Source organism: Cygnus atratus, chromosome 3, assembly GCF_013377495.2.
Source record: "Cygnus atratus isolate AKBS03 ecotype Queensland, Australia chromosome 3, CAtr_DNAZoo_HiC_assembly, whole genome shotgun sequence".
NCBI lineage: Eukaryota > Metazoa > Chordata > Aves > Anseriformes > Anatidae > Cygnus > Cygnus atratus.
This window is the reverse complement of record NC_066364.1, coordinates 107753245-107771036: the sequence shown is the minus strand read 5'-3', so window position 1 is coordinate 107771036 and position 17792 is coordinate 107753245. Positions and strand designations below refer to the sequence as shown.

At 56.7% G+C, this 17792-nt stretch overlaps 1 protein-coding gene across 1 annotated transcript; it reads right to left on the bottom strand.

Moving 5' to 3' along the window:
* Nucleotides 1–252: 252 nt before the first annotated feature.
* Nucleotides 253–17179, bottom strand: PYGB (glycogen phosphorylase B). Its single transcript, XM_035557580.2, has 20 exons — nucleotides 16829–17179; nucleotides 14720–14821; nucleotides 12904–12982; nucleotides 11818–11921; nucleotides 10597–10728; nucleotides 8122–8233; nucleotides 6989–7071; nucleotides 5957–6100; nucleotides 5522–5614; nucleotides 5249–5395; nucleotides 4969–5132; nucleotides 4479–4593; nucleotides 3632–3733; nucleotides 3363–3510; nucleotides 2758–2816; nucleotides 2280–2421; nucleotides 1732–1939; nucleotides 1479–1613; nucleotides 1268–1334; nucleotides 253–1006 (listed from the first exon to the last, which is right to left on the bottom strand). The coding sequence occupies exons 1-20, from the start codon at nucleotides 17069–17071 to the stop codon at nucleotides 854–856; spliced, it is 2532 nt and encodes an 843-aa protein (XP_035413473.1). The 5' UTR covers nucleotides 17072–17179; the 3' UTR covers nucleotides 253–853.
* Between the last annotated feature and the right edge of the window lie 613 nt (nucleotides 17180–17792).

Below are 17792 nucleotides of genomic sequence, written 5' to 3'. Positions count from 1 at the left end.
CATGTTCGGGTTGCTTTAATGAGTGGGTGTCACACAGGAGTACTGGTGCTCTACATCGCACTACAGGTGTTAAACTGACCCCAGCCCCACGAGGGATGCAGAGCAGCACGGCCCAGCTGGGGAGGGACAGAGGAGCTGTCATGCACTGGGCTGGGTCACCACCCAGCTGGCAGTGGCAAGCAGAACCTGTTCCACACAGCTACAGCTGCTTTAAAAAAAAAAAATATCAAAAAAAAATAATCCCTGGAGTGGTTCGGCTACTGGGTTTTTAATTAATAGGTGGGGAGGAGGCTACAGCAAGCTCTGTGATCCCAGCTGCTGATCCCTCTCCTCCTGGACCACAGTGTATGGAAGTGGCACCTGCACTGGAGGCAGCTGATCTAACACCCAGCCCCTTCTCCAGGCATGCTGGGGGAAGGGGGTGGCTGGGAGGGCAGGCCGCAGCCTCTCCTTCCCCTTGCTGTTGGGCTGGCACAGCCCCTGGGGGAGGACCCGACGCTCGGTGTGGTCTAAAACCCGTTTGTGGGGCAGGGAGGCCAGGCCACATGCAGAGGGAGGGAAGGATTTAGCTGGAGATCCCTTGTTAAGCGTGGAGTGCGGTTGCGGAAGACTGATCCGTGGCTGTCTCACTAAAAGCGATACGCAGCACGTGCAGGCTGGGTACAAACACGGGGTCCTTTCGCCTCTCCCCCAGCTCCCGCTCCTCAGTCAGGGCTCCTCCTCAGAGCACCGTTCTACCCCCGAAGGAAAGGCCTCGCTGCTGCAGAGCCAAGCCCGGCCAGCTGGCGGTGAAATGCGGGTGAGGGCTCCGGGGCTGGGCACCCATCCCTCCTTCCTTCCCTCTGTGCTTGCGTCAGTCCCGGGGGAGGTTGGGTGGGGGGATTTTTGTGGCGGAGGGCTCCACCCCCCAGATCTCCTGGGCGTACTCGGTGATGGTCCTGTCACTGGAGAACTTGCCCGAGCAGGCGATGTTCCTGATGACTTTCTTAGTCCACTCCCGGGGGTCCTGGGAAGAGGGGAGGCAAGGGCAGCGGTCACTCATCCCACCCCGGCGCGGCTCAGGCTTAGGGCACCGCTATGCACACTCGGCTGCTTTAAATAACATGGTGTGGGGTTGCTGAAGCCTCAAAACCCACCTCACCCTGCCCCGTGCCCCCACAGGTGCTGTGGGGTGTGAGAAGGGCTCCACAGGGGCACGCTCAGCCCAGCTGCCCCTTTTCCATGGCCAAGGACCCCCGCCTCTGCTGAGGCTGTGGGCAGCTCTTACCATGAACAGCTGGTCCACTTGGCCTTGGCATTTAATGTAGGCTTCGTAGTCGGCAAACACCTTAAACCTGAAAGCCGGAGCACAGAGTAAGGCTGGGGTTTGTCGGCTGTGGGGTCCCAGGAGGGCAAGACAGGGCAGCACAGACATCCTCCATGCAGGCAGGGCCACGAGAGCAGCCCACGAAGGGGCTGGGATGCGTGCCAGGCCTCACCTGTCGTGGTGCATGAGCATGTTGACAACGTCCCTGAAGCACCCGGGGTCTCTCGGGGAGAAAAACCCACTGCTGATCTGGTCAATGGCCTGCCGCAGCTCCGGTAGGCGCTCGTAATACTCCAGCGCGTTGTACCTGCGCAGGGAGGAGGCACAGACGGGCTGTAGGGGCTGGTGCTCTCCCCCGGGGCCCAGCACCCAGAGAGCTGGCATGTGTCTAGGGCAGAGAGGGCAGCACGGTCCCCAGCACCAACCCTTTGCGATCCAGGGCCTCCACGTCCTCCACCCGCATGCCGAAGATGAAGAGGTTTTCTTCGCCTGCCTCCTCGGCCATCTCCACGTTGGCTCCATCCATGGTGCCGATGGTGAGGGCCCCGTTCAACATGAACTTCATGTTGCCGGTGCCCGAGGCCTCCGTGCCAGCTGTGGAGATCTGCTGGGAGAGATCCGCTGCTGGGATCACTGCCGGGTGCAAGAGAGGTGGGAGTTAGCCCTCGGCTTGCTGCAGCTCCCCCCAGCCTGGGCCCAGGACAGCAGAACATCTCTGGGCAGTGGCCTGCTGACCCTTCCAGCTCAGCCCCGAGGCCAGACCCAGGCACAAAGGCCCAGCTCTGCCAGGACCCCATGCAGCTGCTGCTGCTCCTGCACCAGGCTCCTGCCCCATGTAAAGCCCTGCAGCCCTCAGGCCCTTCCTGAGGGTGCCCAGGTGGCCTGCTGTGACAGCCTTCTGTCAAACCAGCTTCTGGGCTCAGCTGGGACACGGGCAGCTGCTGCCATGTGCCTCCATGCGCCACAGACGTACCCTTCTCAGCCAGGGACACGCGGTAGTTCTCCAGGAAGATGACCTTGAGCTTGTCCCCCACGTAGGGATCGTTGTTGATGACCTCGCCGATGGAGGTGATGAGTTTGATGATCATCTTGGCCATGTGGTAGCCGGGGGCCGCCTGAAGAAGAGCAGCCCAGAGAGAGTGAAGGCTTTTAAGGAAGGCAGAGCACGAGAGGTGCCAATGCGGGGTCCTCACTGTGGGGAGAACCTGGGCCTCACCTCTGCTCTCCACATGGATCAGCCAAAACCCTACTGGGAGAAGCCCTGACCCCCAGGAGGGGAGCGATGGGGCCCTATCAGCCCAACTAGTCCATGACAGCACTTCCTGAAGAGCCCACCAGCACAGACCCACGCTGGCTAACCCACAGCAAACCCAGCAAAGCCCCCCAGAAGGGACCAGCACCTTCCCCACATCCCAATACCGCGCGTGCACTGAGGCTGGGAAGCACTTTACCTTTCCTCCGATCATAATCGTCCTAGGCACAAAGGATTTGGATGGGTCACTTCTGATGCCTGGAAGAGCAGGGCATAAACAACTGAAGCAAAGACAAACCGGGCAGAGCTCATTGCTCGCATCAGAGATGGGCTGCGAGCCCAGCCCGCGTTGCGTGAGCCCAGCACACCTGCAGAACCCCGAAGCCCAACCAGACATCTGCCAAAGCTGTGCTGGGCAAAATCGGGCTGCAAAGTACTTGGAAAGCCACTCCAGACAGCCACGAATCAGAGCTGCAATGACTTGCCTCCCTTTGGGAAAGGGCAGGGGGATGAGGCAGACGCTTGGGAGCAGGATTTTAGCTTGCACCAGGCCAGTCCTAACACCAGCAGTACGGGTGCGGGGGTGAATGGAGATTTGGGCTGTGAGCTTTTCTGAAGAGCTCTGCAGGACCCTTCAGGTACTCTGTCCTCCTCCTGGAGGAGAAGCCCCTCGTGACAGGAGGGAACAGCCAGGCTCAGGAGTCCTTTGGCCACCAGCTGGCGTGCATTTTCATAGGAACGCTGGCAGCAAGGGGCTGCTGGGGGGCACCCCTGGACTACCAGCCCCTACCAGGCAGGACTTACGGTTATAGAGGGTGATGGCATGCAGGCAGTTCAGCAGCTGCCGCTTGTACTCGTGGATTCGCTTGACCTGAACATCAAACATGGATGAAGGGTTGATCTTGACCTTGTACTGCTCCTCCAAGTAGGCTGAGAACTTCAGCTTGTTCTCCTGGCAAGAAAATCTGATGAGCAGCAGGCCTTGTGCCAGAAGTGTGGGCTGGCTGCTGGGATGTTCTCTGGGAGCATGCTGCCTCTACCCTTCTTTCCCCCTCACCTCCAGCGCTCATTACCTGTTTGACTTTTGCCACATCCCTGATAAACATCTCGTTATCGATGAAATCCAGGAGCTTCTTCAGCTGGCTCAGGTCTGTGACAAAGCCTTCCCCGATTTTCTAAAGGAAGGAATCAAAAGAGGGATGTTTCACCTGTGAGACATCTCACCCCATCCACAAGTGCACTTCCCCAACCACAGCCCTGTTGGGAAGAGGAAGAAGAGATGCTCTGGACAGGAAAAGGGGCACAGTTTCCTATAGCAAATTGATTTTCCTGTATCAGGGAGCTTGAAGGTACAGGGGAAAATGGGTACTTGCAAAAATCCAAACAAGTCCTTTTCTCTCAAAGAGCTTGAGAGGAAGGGTGTGTGCACGTGTACCAGGGCCTCCTGGCAGCTGGAGAAACTGATGGGCAGGACATAAACAATAACTTCACAAAGGTTTTCAGCTATTACATACTCCAGTGTGAAGCAAAAATAAACAAACCTCAAGGGCCTGCTAAACAGAGGAGACAAAACTGGGGCTGGGGCTCTGAGGGAGCTCCTTTGTGGCCATGAAGCTTGAATGCTTTTGCAGACACCCCACTTCTACACACCGCGGTGCTGCCTGAGAGGTTATCTGCAGCCACTGCGAGGGGAGGGAGCCAGATCCAAATGTCTGCAACTCCTTGGCCAGCTCTTCCTCAGAGACTTCAAAACTCAGCCAACCTCACACCCACATGTGCAACAGGCATGCTCCTACCAAGCTGTCCTCGCTCACACCTGCCAGACCTTTCCCTCAGGCTCTGTTGAGACTTTGTGAAGTGCCCAGAAGCAAACAGCAGGGATCGCAGCTCAGCCCCTCACTCCAGCTGCTTGCGACTCACCTCGGCGATAACATCGGCCAGTCCCGGGTTGCACAGCAGAAGCCAGCGTCTTGGCGTGATCCCATTTGTCTTGTTCTGAAATTTCTCTGGCTCCAGCTCGTAGAAATCCTTGAACCTGGAACATCAGGGAGTAGGGGCCACACTGAACCACTCTGCCACCACCCAGAGCTTCAGCTGGGTGCTCCTGACATGCTCCTGACTCAGGACAACCTCTACTGATCTCGTTGTACGATCGTGAACTCTCTGCACTGCCTCTCAAACCCTTCCTCGGCTGTAATGCCTAGGATTCCACCAGCTCTGAAGGGAGATGAGTTGGACCCTGTACACTCTCAAATAAGACTGTCTCTCCAGCCCGCTGTGCCTAGCAGGACAACCGAAGCAGGCCTTGATACCTGTTTGCCCCAGCCAGCCCCCCAGGTTTGCAGGCGAAGCTCAGTGAGCAGAGAGGAGAGGGGAGGTTTGTGCACACCGTGGGTGTCCCCCAACTCACACTGAGTTCTTCACAATGTCGGAGTGGATGCGGGCCACGCCGTTGACGGCATGAGAGCCGATCACACAGAGGTGTGCCATGTTGATGCGCTTGCAGTCCCCTTCTTCGATCACCGACATCCTCCGGAGACGGTCAACGTCCCCTGGGTAGAGAGCTGCCACGCGCTGCGGGTGGGCAGGAAGAGGGCCATTAGCAACCCAGCTGTAGGGCCTGGCAACATTCCCATCCTAAAAGACAGCTGGAGCGAAACCCACAGCCCGTGACCAGCCGAGTCCCTTACATCCAGATGCATTTGGTTGAGGGCGTAGACGATCTCCAGGTGACGGGGCAGCAGCTTTTCAAACATGGAGACTGGCCAGCGCTCCAGGGCTTCGGGCAGCACAGTGTGGTTGGTGTATGCACAGGTCCGTTTTGTGATCTCCCAGGCCTGCACGCAGACAGCAGGTTAACACACACATGCCCAGGCCAGGAGGGGGAAGAAAACCTTATTTAAGGGCAGGACAGCAGCTCTTGCCCCTGCAAGGTGTGGTATGCACCTTCCAGCTCTGCTCACCTTGTCCCAGTCCACCTTCTCCACATCCACCAGGATCCGCATGAGCTCTGGGATGGACAGGGCAGGGTGGGTGTCATTTAGCTGAATAGCCACCTGCAACACAGACTCGCCGGGCTCAGATGTGGCAGTGACAGGGCTCTGTCTGTGTCCCAGCACAGCCCCCATGGGGTCAGGGTTGGGGGAAGACTCAGGTCTCTTCTTATAGCTCACAGAACCACACATCTCAGAAACAGACAGAGCTCCCATAGAGCTGTTCAACCTTCAACGGATTTGCTCCAAAATGTATTTTTTCCCCTGGAAAATGGGCCCCGAGATCACTTCTGTGTTCCAACCCAAACTGCCAGAGTCTTTGTATACAGCAAAGCATCCTGCTCTCCCACGCAGTGGGCAGGTCTGGCTGAAACACCCCCGGGCCCTCTCTGCCCACAAACTCACCTTGTCCGGGAACGTTTCAAAGCTTGTCCTCACAGGGTCTCGACAGCCAAATTTGGAGGACTTAAAGCGGCGGATGATGTCTTGGAGGGTTGCGGCCACCACGAAGTACTCCTGTTTCAGGCGCAGCTCCTTGCCTTCGAAGAACTGCATGTGGGGGACACGCAGGTGTCAGTGCTGCAGCTGCCATCCCCAGTTGGCAGCCCAGCCCCTGGAGATGCTCCTGTCCAATCTGATGGGCTTCCCAACAGCCCTTACGTGCTCTGCACTTTGTCAGGCCAAACCTAGATGTTACTCATCCTGCCTCTCAGGAGGCCAGCCATGCTACAGCTCCAGCTATGCTACAGGCTGCTGTTTCAGCTGCCTCCAGAGGGCAACAGAACCTGACACATCGGTGCTGCTCCCACAGACCAAGTACAGCTCCCTCCCTCGCTGCAAGGCCCTCTACAGGGTTTTTGGAGCAAGGATTTTGGACTCCCTGCAATAGCCAGGAGCCAGTGTCATTTACAGACACACCAGCTGCCTCCGGTGCGCACCACGCATCACGCTGTTCTGTTTTAAAACACCAAGAGAAATGAGTGGGTGGGATAAAGCCCAGGAGATGAGCTTTTCCAGCACAGACACTAATCCGTGACTGGGTGCACAATGACTGCATGGCCTGGGACAATTCCTGTGTGAGAAATCCCTTGAACTGGGGCTGGAAACGAGTGCCCCCTCATAGATGCCTCTAAAATAAGGACTTACTTTTGCAAACAGTAAACCACGTAAGTTGGCAACTGCCTTGAGTATGAAGGCAGACAGCAACTATATGATACAGGCCAGGCTCCCAGCTGCCATCCGTCAGCAGTGACACTGGGGCCAGCAGAGCTGTGTCTGTTCATTGAGAATTACAGAGCCGACATGTTGTATTAAAAATCCTCAAACCAGAACAATAACCATCAGGTGGCCATGACCTTCCACTGCCTGCAAACAAGGCAATAAAACTACAGGAAGGATGAACCCAAGCAGCAGGAAAGAGAAGCAAGAGTCACTCACGTTGTCATTTGGGTACAGGACTCTGGATATGTTTTCTGCCAGGTTTCTGTCCAACACTGCCTCGATGTAGTCACCCACATTGACTGCAGTGAGAGAGAAATACACACAGCACTGCCACAGCTGCAGAGATTCAGACAGGTCCCCAACACCGTGCTTTTCCCTCTTTTGTGGAGATTTCTAGCAGGAACATGACGGCTGGTATTAATTAAATGTGAATGGGAAAGGACGTGTGTGAATGCACCCATAGAGACAGGAGGAGACGAGAGAAAGGTACATACCCACACAGTTTCTCAAGACACACGGTCTGGAAAGGACAGAAGACAGAAAGTGAAGACGGACAGCAGACAGAGAAGGCAAAAAAAAAGGAAGCGAGTGAAGCAGCCGTCTTGCTTCAGGACTAAGGAGAAGTGGTGCAGGGCAAAGAAGCACAAAGACCACAACCACAGCTAACTCCTAAAGGGCACAAAAGGCCCGCCTGAAACCCAGCTCACAGCTGCCGATCAAGAACCGATCAAGAACTCAGTTCTCTGCGTCCCACATAAGTTCCCCTGATGGGGCTGCTTGGACACGCACGTCTTGGTCCTTCCAAGTATGGAAGGATGAATCCAATCAGTCTTGTCTAAAACATTCCCCTTCTGTACAGCCTAGCAACTGTTAGTTGCCCAGTACGTGTCCTTCAGCACTACAGTTAGAGCCTGAAAAATACAGTAAGGGTCACACATGGACTCAAAGGAAACCAGCAGTAAGGAAGGAAAATGCTGCCATTTTCCTTCAGCACTAAAGGATGCTGCTGCATGGAAATGGCTCTCCATGGCACCTGGGTGTTTGCAGCTCACCTGGCGATGTGCAGAACACACTGGCACATGGTTTATCACTCGGGGAATGCACAGGGCAGGTTTTGAGAGCAAGGCAAGCATGAGGGGGGTGAAACGAGGATGGGTGCACAAGGGTTCTGGAAGCGGTTGGAGACCATGGATGTGCACTCAGCACTGTGTTTTTGAGGTAGCCAGGAGGTATGGATAAAGCAGGGCAGATGTGGAGTGCTGTGCCAGGTGCAACACACAGAGGAATAACGATGTCCCAGCCCCAGAGCCCACTGGCCAGAAGATAGGCAGTGGAGGGATAGCACTTACACTCCTGGAGGTTGAAGTCATTGGGTGCTTTTGCAGACCACAGCCTCATGGTGTTCACAGTGTTGTTCTTGTATCCTGGCACTGGTGTGTCATACGGCATGGCGAGGACAACCTGCAAAAGGACAGCATTTCCCTCTGTTTAGCAGCATGACATCCTCAGAAGAAGGTTCAAAACGTCTCCAGAAAGAATCCAGAGGACACAGACAACTTCTGGCTGTGGTAAAGATCCCACGTGCACTAAAACACAGCTGCTGAGGTTCACAAACCTGCTTGTTGTCACGGGCACTTTCAGCACCCGCTAGGAAAGCATTAATAGGAGAGGAAGAGTTGTTTGGAGCTTCACTGGCAAACAGGAGTTCCAAGCTCATTAACGAAACAACAGGCTTTCAAGCAACCTGCTGACCTTCCCATACCAACTGGAGTGCCTATTAACTATTCACCAAAGCCCTGCAAGCATCCTCAGCTGGCCACTGCTCTTCTGCCTGCGCTGGTACAGTGCTGGGGCACCTGGGTGTTTCCATCTGGGATAAACTGCACAGCCTGAATCCTGCCCAGAAGCCCTCTGCAGCCTCCCAGGACCAACCGCGACCACCAAAGCACCATTCCCATAGCGGTTCATCCAAAAACTCCATTAAACGTACGTTGGAGCCACCTGGGTAAACACACTGAGATCTCCAGCACCGGAACTGAACACGCGTGAACAACTTGTGCAGCCTTTCAGCCATGCTTAAGCACTGGGATGCTGCCCAGGTGGCTTAGTGCTACAGAGAACACCACCGGGGCTTCCAGTTGAGCTTACACTAGCCAGGCAAGGCGCAGGTGTGCTTCCAAGCTTGCATGCTCCTGCTCACTGCTGTACCAATGTCTCCGTGCCTCCAAACCAGCTGAGCAGGGAGGCAAGGCACCGTGCCCCAGAACAAAGCCCCTAAGGGCTTATGCCAGCAGAGCTGAGCAGTGCTTGCAGAGGAAAGCCCTGATCCTGCAGCACGGGGCCTGGCCACCTCTGTCAGAAGGAGCTTACAGCCTCCTAAACACATCAGCACGCAGTGCTGTGACAGCCCTGCAGCCACAGGCTTTCCCCAAGCACAGACACAAAGGGCAGCAGAGAATGGATGGAGCTGTCCTTACAGGGCAGGGAAAAGCCAGGCGGATCGGCACGTCGGCCCCAAACAGCCTCTTTGTGCTGGCGTCAGCAACACCTCCCCTCTGGAGAAAACCAGCAAGAGCTCGGGCTCTCCAAGCTGGTATTACCAGCTCCGAACACGGAAGCAGGCAGGCAGAAAGCCTGCCCTGTCCGAGCCACGGGACCGGGGCATGCATCCCATTAACTGCACGATGCTATATTTAGAAACTGCATCTTTGACTTTTTTTAAGCCTTTCCACTCTGTTCCTTCAATAGCACTGGCTGAAACCTCACTTTCTTGTCAGCAGCAGTTTCCCATCGCGCAGCTTGGGATCCCTGAAAACCCCAGAGCAACGCTGGGGTTGGAAGAGGAAAGCACGCAGAGGATAAGGCATTCAGTCCCCAGGTGGATGTCTGCTTCCCCAGGGAGCTCTGGCACAGTGCCCCGTGGTGTTCACAAGTGTGTGGTATTGAGCCCTGCCAACCTGCCCGCACCTCGCTGCCTTCAACAGCTTTGTGGCTGTATGCTCCTCAGACAGACCCTTGACCAAAGTGGGAACAAGGCTAGGCCATGTCCGTAAATCCCAGAGAAATTCACAGTCCTTTCCTCCTTAGGGCTTGGGGCGGAGAGGCTGAAACTTCTTCAATCCCCTTGGTAAATCCACACTTTTTCAGAGTTTGCCTCCCTCAGCTGTAAAACTGGAACACGCTTATGCTGCAGCTGCACGTGCCCCTGGCAGGCATGTGCTCCCGAAGCACAGCATTACCCCTGTAATTGCGACACTGCCTCGCCTCAACCCGAGGCAGGGGAATGCAGGAGCTGGAGAAGTGTTTGCTCTCCACAGAGGTGCAGAACAAGGCCTCCAGGCAGACTGGAGACTTGAAACCTCGTCTACCCACCAGGTTGGCCTGGGAAAGAGGCATTTGCTCTGACCACAGGAGTTGAACACCCGCTGGATTGCTGCGCGGCTGCCCCAAGAGATGGATCTCCACCCACAGCAGTGGTGCCAGAACCACCTGCAAAATCACTGGGTTTGAGCAAGCCGTGGCCAGGAGCGGCGCAGAACGAGCCAGGGCTGCAATCCTCCCGACATAAATCCCTGCAAGAATGGATGAGAGGTTTCACCCTGGAAATTGCTACAGATTCAGGCACCAACTCCTTCTGAAGTTACAGCTGTGACTGAACATCGTCCCCCTTTTCCCTGCCACCATTGGAGCCGATAAAAATGAAACTGCAAACGTAGCGGAAAGCGCTTTACCAGAGCGGGAGAGAAGCAAAGCCTGACCTCGGTTAGCACTCTCCCCCTCCACGCCACCCTCCCCAAGCCCAGCGCGGAGGCAGACTGCTGTACCTGGGTGTCGACCCACTTCACGCCCTCAGGGGTGTGCTCCACGCGGCCGTAGAAGTGCACGGGGAGCATGTACTCGGGGCGAGCTTTCTCCCAGGGATTGCCGTAGCGTAGCCAGTCATCGGCCTCCTCCACCTGCAAGGGGCAAACGTGGCTCAAGATGGGGCTCGTGTCTCCAAGGGAAGGCTAAACTCGGCTCTCCAAAGGGAGACGGTTTGAAAAGCAAAGCTTTGGTAAGGTGGCTTTAAAAATGGATACACAGAGGTCTCTAGAAGACAGCTGGGCTTTCCAAAACTTGGATGACTAAAACCCAGCTGATATAAATCAATCTTTATTGCCTTTGCTGAGCTGTGCTGGTTTAAACCATCCATACAAACCACACAGACTCCTGCACCCAGTGCCTCGAGGGCTTTGCATCCAGTTTGATGGTGCAGTTCGTGGTTCCCTAGGAGTCTATCGGTGCTGCTCCTGGTCACAAACCACCCCCCTGTAATCCAGCTCTTGCTAACTGCTCTGCCCTCTGCCAGAGAGGATTTTTCTGCTCTGCTCCTGACATCACCAACAGGAGAGAAGTGAATTCAGCAGAGCAAACCATGCTGATGCGCACCATGAACAAGAGGGGCTGAGGCACCTGCAGACACTGCGTCTGCAGGCGCTTCTCTGCCAGGAGGGAGCTTGGTCTGAGCCACCACTGCCCCTGTTCTTTTTCAAGTAACATTAAACCAACTACAGTTGCTTTTTGCCTCTTTTTTTTTTTTTTTTTGCCTCTTTTCCACCATTTACAGGGCCTAGCAGCACAGCTTCTTTGTGGAGAAGGAAGAAAAACCAACCCTCACACCTCTTACCCTACCTGACTTATGGAGAGCTGTTTTAAGGGGAAAATAGGGTCCTTTATGCACAGAAGCAATACAAGTCTCCTAAGAGAAATCATTTCCACACATACATGAGGAATAACCACCACTTGGGGCAGTTTTTTAGTCTACTTTCACTTGCAAACTATTACGATTGTTAATGCTACAGGGGAGAGTCCCCGTTTAAGGCCCTGCTGCCAGTCTCCGAGGGACCCCACATGAGCAGCAGCACCCCAGGTTAAAATACTGAGGTTTTGGGCAGCCCAAGGCCCCACGTGCTGTTTGTGTGGCCGGGTCACACCCACAGGCAGAGCCGGCCATCGCAGCATGAAATAGAAGGGGATGGGGCGACCCGTATGTGCCAACAACGTACCTGCCAGCCGTCAACAATCTTCTGGTTGAAGATCCCGAACTCGTAACGGATGCCGTAACCGTACGCTGCCAGCCCCAGCGTGGCCATGGAGTCCAGGAAGCAAGCTGGAAGAGCAGAGCATGATCACACTGCCAGCAACCTCGCCCCGGCTCGCTGCGGCGGCGTGCTGTGCGCGGGGCTGCCACAACCGGTGCTGCTGGGAACGTTTATTGCACAGGAATCCCCATGCAGAAGGGACAGGAGGGGACAGCCTGCACTAGGGTCCCATAAACTTGTTAGTGAGAAGGGCAGGACTCCCACAGGAGTGAGGCCCTTAGCATCAGGCCAATGCCAGGGGAGATTTGGGAGCAATGGTGCTGACACCGGGAGCGCCTGCAGCCTTGCGTGATGAAGGTGCAGGTGCAGCAACCTTCCCCGTGCGAGCAGATGGGCACAGAGCAGAGACCAGTGGTCATCAGAGGCAGCAGCAGCTCAAGCCAGGTGAGTGAAATGCACCTAAATGCAGCGTTGTTGCAGCGAGAGCTCTTCTGAACCTGCCTGAGAAACCCACGCCTGGCTCGAAGCCTGCCTGCCATGTAAAGCAGGGCTTCTGATCCTGACTCACCAGCTGCTTTACTACGAGCTCTGTCAAAGCAAAGCTTTCTGACCATCGGTCCAGGGCAGCTCTGGTAAAGCTCAGCCCTGGCACTCCCTCTGTCAGGCAGCTCTTGTCTCCAGCAGTCTTTTGTGACGGGCAGATCAAAATAGCAGCCAACAATTCGCCTACGTGAGGGCTGCTTGTGTGCCTCAGAAAAAAACCAAAAGCTTTTACAGGGAGGTGAGGAGAAAGGCTTCAGACAGCCTCTTTCAGCCACAGCCCAGCTTGCTGTGCTCCAGTCAGGCACCAAGGCATCTCCTGGATGCTGGCTGTGTGTGGCTGAGGCCCTGCTGTGGCAGGCAGCCCCAGGTGCAGGAGGTGACACAAAGCAGAGAGCCCTTGGGAGGCTGAGATGAAGACGTGACGTGCTCACAAGGAAGGTAAACTCCATGCCCTTCCTCTCGGGCCACCCTTGGAGCGAGGACGGGGCTCCCCTCTCCCCGTGTTACCTGCCAGGCGGCCCAGGCCTCCGTTTCCCAGCCCGGCATCCTCTTCGATTTCCTCCAGTTCCTCCAAGTCCAGACCCAGCTGTTGGGGAAACAGCCCCAGGAGAACACGTCAGTACCCAGACCCCGTGCTCTGAGGGTGCTCTCTGAGGAGGGCACACACAAATCCCAAACCAACATGATTACACCTAACACAAACCGCGTGGGGCTCTCCCCGTAGCCCCTCCCTCACCCCCCAAAGCACCTCACCAGCTTCTGGCCCCCGGGGGCAGCCTAATTAACTGGAAAACAATCCCTCATCAAACACGGCTTTCCCACGAAGCAGGTTTCCTTAGAGACACCCAACAAAACACTAGCCTCCTGGCAGCCCCTCCGGCCGCAAGGCCCTCCCACCGAGGAGGCCGACACGCGGCCAGGCGGCGCGCAAAGGGCTGCGGAGCCCAGCCCGGTGCCTCGAGGAAGGTTACGGCCATTTCTGCAGCCTGTGGCCGCGGTTTCCGCCGTTACGCTCTGCGCCGTCCCACATCCTGAGCACCCCGCTGCCAAGCTGCTTGGCCGGGGCCCACGGGTGGAAGTGGCTGTCTCGTCTTCTGCAGCTCTCGGGGTTTTTTCTCCTCTAACCCAAGGGCTGGCTGCCTCTCCAGGGGTTGTGCCTGGTTCAGGGAGAAGCCTGCCAGCAGCAAGGACACTTGGGGAGCCAGGCAGATGCTACAGTTCCTCCCCAGACCGCCCTCCCAGAGCTTCAGCTATCTCCATGGCGTGACAGGGGGCACTAATACCAAGGCAGTCTCTCTTCGTGACAAAGCCATGCTGGATACGAGACCTCCCGTCCCAGCTGGCCATCACGAGCTCCAGGAACTGGAGGCTACAGCACGGGGAGCCTTGGCTGCACAGCTGGCCAAATCAGCCCGTGGAAAACGCCTGGCAAAGGGACTCGAGGATCCTGCCTGAATAAAACCAGCCTGTGCTCTGAGGCTCAGACAGAAAGTGCTGGGTGCCTCTCTGGAAATCCCTTCCCATCCCTCAGCAGGGAACGTGCTGGCCAGGGCATTTCGTCAGCAAGCTTAGCACCTCATTTGGAGGGACAGTGAGTGACAGAGCCCAACTTCTGCTAGAAATTGTAACGTGGAGTTACAGTCTGAGGGGTAGGGAAATAAAGCTTTTGGGTGAGGAAGCCCCCAAACTCCTATTCTGTCAAAAAGGTCACTGTCCTGCTGCAGATGGCAGCGAGCCTAAGTAAATATGGCCTGGCATCTGTGATCGACTCGGTGGTACTCAGCAGTGGCTGTATTTTTTCCAGTTCAAACCCATCCAGTGACATTTTAAAAATCAAGCCATTTCCCCACCCCCCCTTCCTGGCGATTTACTTTCGTCTGTCAGCGCTGCTGTAGGGCTTTCTATGTATGTGCATGCACATATGAACTGTGGTTTGGTGGTTTTGCGCTTTCCTTTTTGGCCCAGCCTCCCTCAGCAGACTACATGACCCGTGATGAGCCATCACCTCTCCCAGTGGTGGGAAGTTGTTTGCCCCTTGGGATTCCCTAGTCTTTGGGGACTCTTGGAGCTGCTTTCTGGATGCAGAGCCCGGCCACTACAGGAAAAGAGTGGTCTGAGGAATCTGTAGCCCGGCTCTCGAGGCACCCCAAGGTGCCACCACTGCCTTCTTTGGGGGTGGCAGAACACAAACAGAGGGCCAAGCCTTCATTTAGTCAAAATAAAACATCCTCAGGAGGAGGCCTTGAGAAATAAAGATACCCAGCCATCCACATGGAAAAGTCTGGCCAGTTCTTCAGGGGACCCCCGTACCCCAGGACTTCACCTGGTAAATGGCTTCATCGCAGGCGTTCTGCAAGCCCAGGTTCACCATCGTGTTCTGCAGGGTGCGGCCCATGTAGAACTCCAGGGACAGGTAATAAATACGCTGGGGAGGCAAAGCAAGACACTTACAGCACGTTTCACCCCACCTTGGGAGGCCTGCTCATCACTTGCTGCACCCAAAGGATTTCACCGAAGTCACTTAAAATTAAGATCAGGCCCAACTGTTTTTCAGAGCAAGGGACAGCCTCCCAAAGCGGCTCTTGGCGCCCGCTTCTGAACAACATGCACCACAGTTTGTTTGTCAGAAGGAGCCTTGCACGGGATGCTAGCCAACTCCCCGCTGCACATCTCCCTGCCAACAGCCTTCTATAGAAAAATCCCGTTGCCTGTTAAGAGTGTTTCCCTAATTAACTTCAGGCAAGAATTATCTAGGATACTGAATTGTATCTTTATGCGCAGCCAAGCTCGCCCGAGGTGATGCCTGCACCGGGCTCTTAAAAGTTTTCTCATGCTCCGCTGAAGCCGATCCACAGCCTGCAGCAAGCAGGGAGCCCCCCGCCCCTCGCATACTTGGCCCAGCTTCAGGCCAACCCCCTTCCTGCCAGTGATTTTCCAGCTCTCCTCTCGCGCTTTTTGAGCTGGGAGAAGATAAGCCAGCCAGGTCACCCGCGGCAGGACAGCGGGAGGGAAGGGAGAGGGCACTTGGGCACGCAAGCTCAACCTTCCCCAGCCTGTTTTCGGCGCTGAGAGTGTTTCCCATCGTTTTTCTGTCCTGGCTGGGGCACCCTCTCTCTGCTGGGGAGCTCTGCAAGAAAGGATCAGCCCGGCGTGCTGGATTTTAGGCAATCTCCGAGCAAGATGGTGACAAATCCGACGTTCCAGGTGTTGACAGCTTTAGACACATGCTTCAAAGCCACCTGAGGCTGTCGGGGGCTGAAACAATACGTGCTCACCCTTCCTTGTGTCCTCCCCACACTGACATGCACGTTTCACTCTGCTGAAGGAATGAACTGTCCCACGGGTGGCAGAGCTCCTGGCACAACTGCACACGAAGGACGGGTCTGCGGTGACCTCCCAAGTTTCGGAGGAACTACTGCCCGTGTGGTGAATGCTAATGAAAGCCTGTTTCTAGGATGCGCAGCGGGGAAGCAGGCTACGCACGCTTTTGCCCTTACTCGGATTTTTCCATCCCTACAGATATTTTTATACGTAAACAGGAGTTTTAACAGAGCAATAGCCTGACTTTGAATCATGCTTCCCCTTGAATCCCTTTCCTTGGTAGCCGGGATCTTTCCAGGCCAGTTTTGGAGCACTAAGCGGCAGGATTACCTGCTCTGGGAGTTTGAAAGGGTCCTTCTGCTCTTCCCCTCCTCTCCTTGGGACTCAACAGAACGAGTGAAAACATCACACGGAGGCATAAACACTCTGCTCACTTCAGCCTCCCACAGGGACGTGGTTCTAGCGAAAATCTAAGTGCATGGGACAGAGAGCAACCCCTCTCCAGGCTCCTCTTACCCTTGATGGGACTTACACAGCACCTTGGCGGTGCAATAATATTGACTATGGTATGTTTGGGTGAGCAAGGATAACAGGGAAGGCTCCACACACAGGCGTAACTCCTAGAGCACGTAGGGCCACGCCGGCATGCGAGCACATTAGTTGAGTGCAGCTCGGTGCGTCAAGGCAATATCCATAACCCCGAGAAAAGAGCTGACTCGGTGCCGCCGCCACTGGCAGGCTGGGAAGGGCCATGCCTCCTCCAGCACACACCTGCCCCCCGGGGCTCCCCGGTTTAGCGCTGGGGCTTCTTAATTCAGAAGGGTCAGGGCTGAAGGACGCCCTGCAGCCCCCAGTGCCCCCAGCCCGCGTGGCAGAGACGTGGGAGCAGGCGCGAAGCCAGCGAGGGGCCCGCCGAGGCGTGGACGTGACCGTGCCCACGGCGATGCCCATGGTGGCCTTCGTGGGACCACACTCACAGGAGCGTGAGGGGGGCTTTGAGGCCAGAAAGGGGACTGGGGACGCAGCCAGGGCGAGGTGTGAAGGTGGGGATGGGGTCGCCCGCCGCAGGCGAGCCGGGCAGGGCAGGGCAGGGCAGGGCATGGCGGCTCACCTTGGGGTCCCGCTCGTAGTAGTGCTGCTGGGTGCGGATCCAGCGCCCCACCAGGTGGTCGCGCACCGTGTGCGCCAGGGCGAAGAAGTAGTCGCGGGGGGTGGCGACGTTGCGGTCCTTGACCAGGGTGAAGTGGAGGTGCCGGTTGAAGCTCTTGCGCACCTCCGCCACGTCGCCCAGCCCCGCGATGCCCCGCACGCTGATCTGCTTGCGCTTCTCCCCGTCGCTCAGCGGCGCCGCCATCGCGGCACCTCCGCCGGGATCCGTCCCTTTCCCCCCCCCGTCCCCGTCCCTCTTCCCGTCCCCGTCCCTGCCTCCGCCGCAGCCGGGGCCGCCGCGCCTGCGCCTCCTCTGCCCGCCGCGGCGAGGCGGGGCCCGACCGGGCCGGCCCCCGGTGAGGGGAAGCGGCCGCACCGCCCCCGGCCCTGCCCCGGGCTCCGGGTTGGGCTGAGGGGACGGGGACGGTGTGAGGGGACGGGGACGGTGTGAGGGGACGGCGTGAGGGGACGGTGTGACAGGATGGAGTGAAGGGATGGGGACGGTGTGAGGGGACAAGGGACGGTGTGAGGGGATGGTGATGGAGTGAGGGGACGGGGACGGTGTGAGGTGACAGGGATGGTGTGAGGGGACGGTGATGGTGTGAGGTGACAGGGATGGTATGACAGGACATGGATGGTGTGAGGGGTCATGTATGGCTTGAGGGGGACAGGGGTGACATGAAGGGATGGGGATGGCACGAAGGACAGGGATGGTGTGAGGAGGGACTGGGAGGTACCTTAAAGGAGGCTGTAGCGAGGTAGGGGTTGGTCTATTCTCCCACGTGCCTGGTGGCAGGACGAGGGGGAATGGGCTAAAGTTGCGCCGGGGAGGTTTAGGTTGGATATTAGGAAGAACTTCTTTACGGAAAGGGTTGTTAGGCGTTGGAATGGGCTGCCCAGGGAAGTGGTTGAGTCACCATCCCTGG

What these genes read in the sequence shown, in the direction of transcription:
- PYGB (XM_035557580.2), bottom strand. Translation starts at nt 17,071, where the DNA reads ATGGCGGCGCCGCTGAGCGACGGGGAGAAGCGCAAGCAGATCAGCGTG. An exon ending in ACTACGAGCGGGACCCCAAG is followed by an intron (nt 14,822 to 16,828) that starts GTGAGCCGCCAT and finishes TTGCCTCCCCAG; the next exon opens with CGTATTTATTACCTGTCCCT. An exon ending in GCGATGAAGCCATTTACCAG is followed by an intron (nt 12,983 to 14,719) that starts GTGAAGTCCTGG and finishes TTTCCCCAACAG; the next exon opens with CTGGGTCTGGACTTGGAGGA.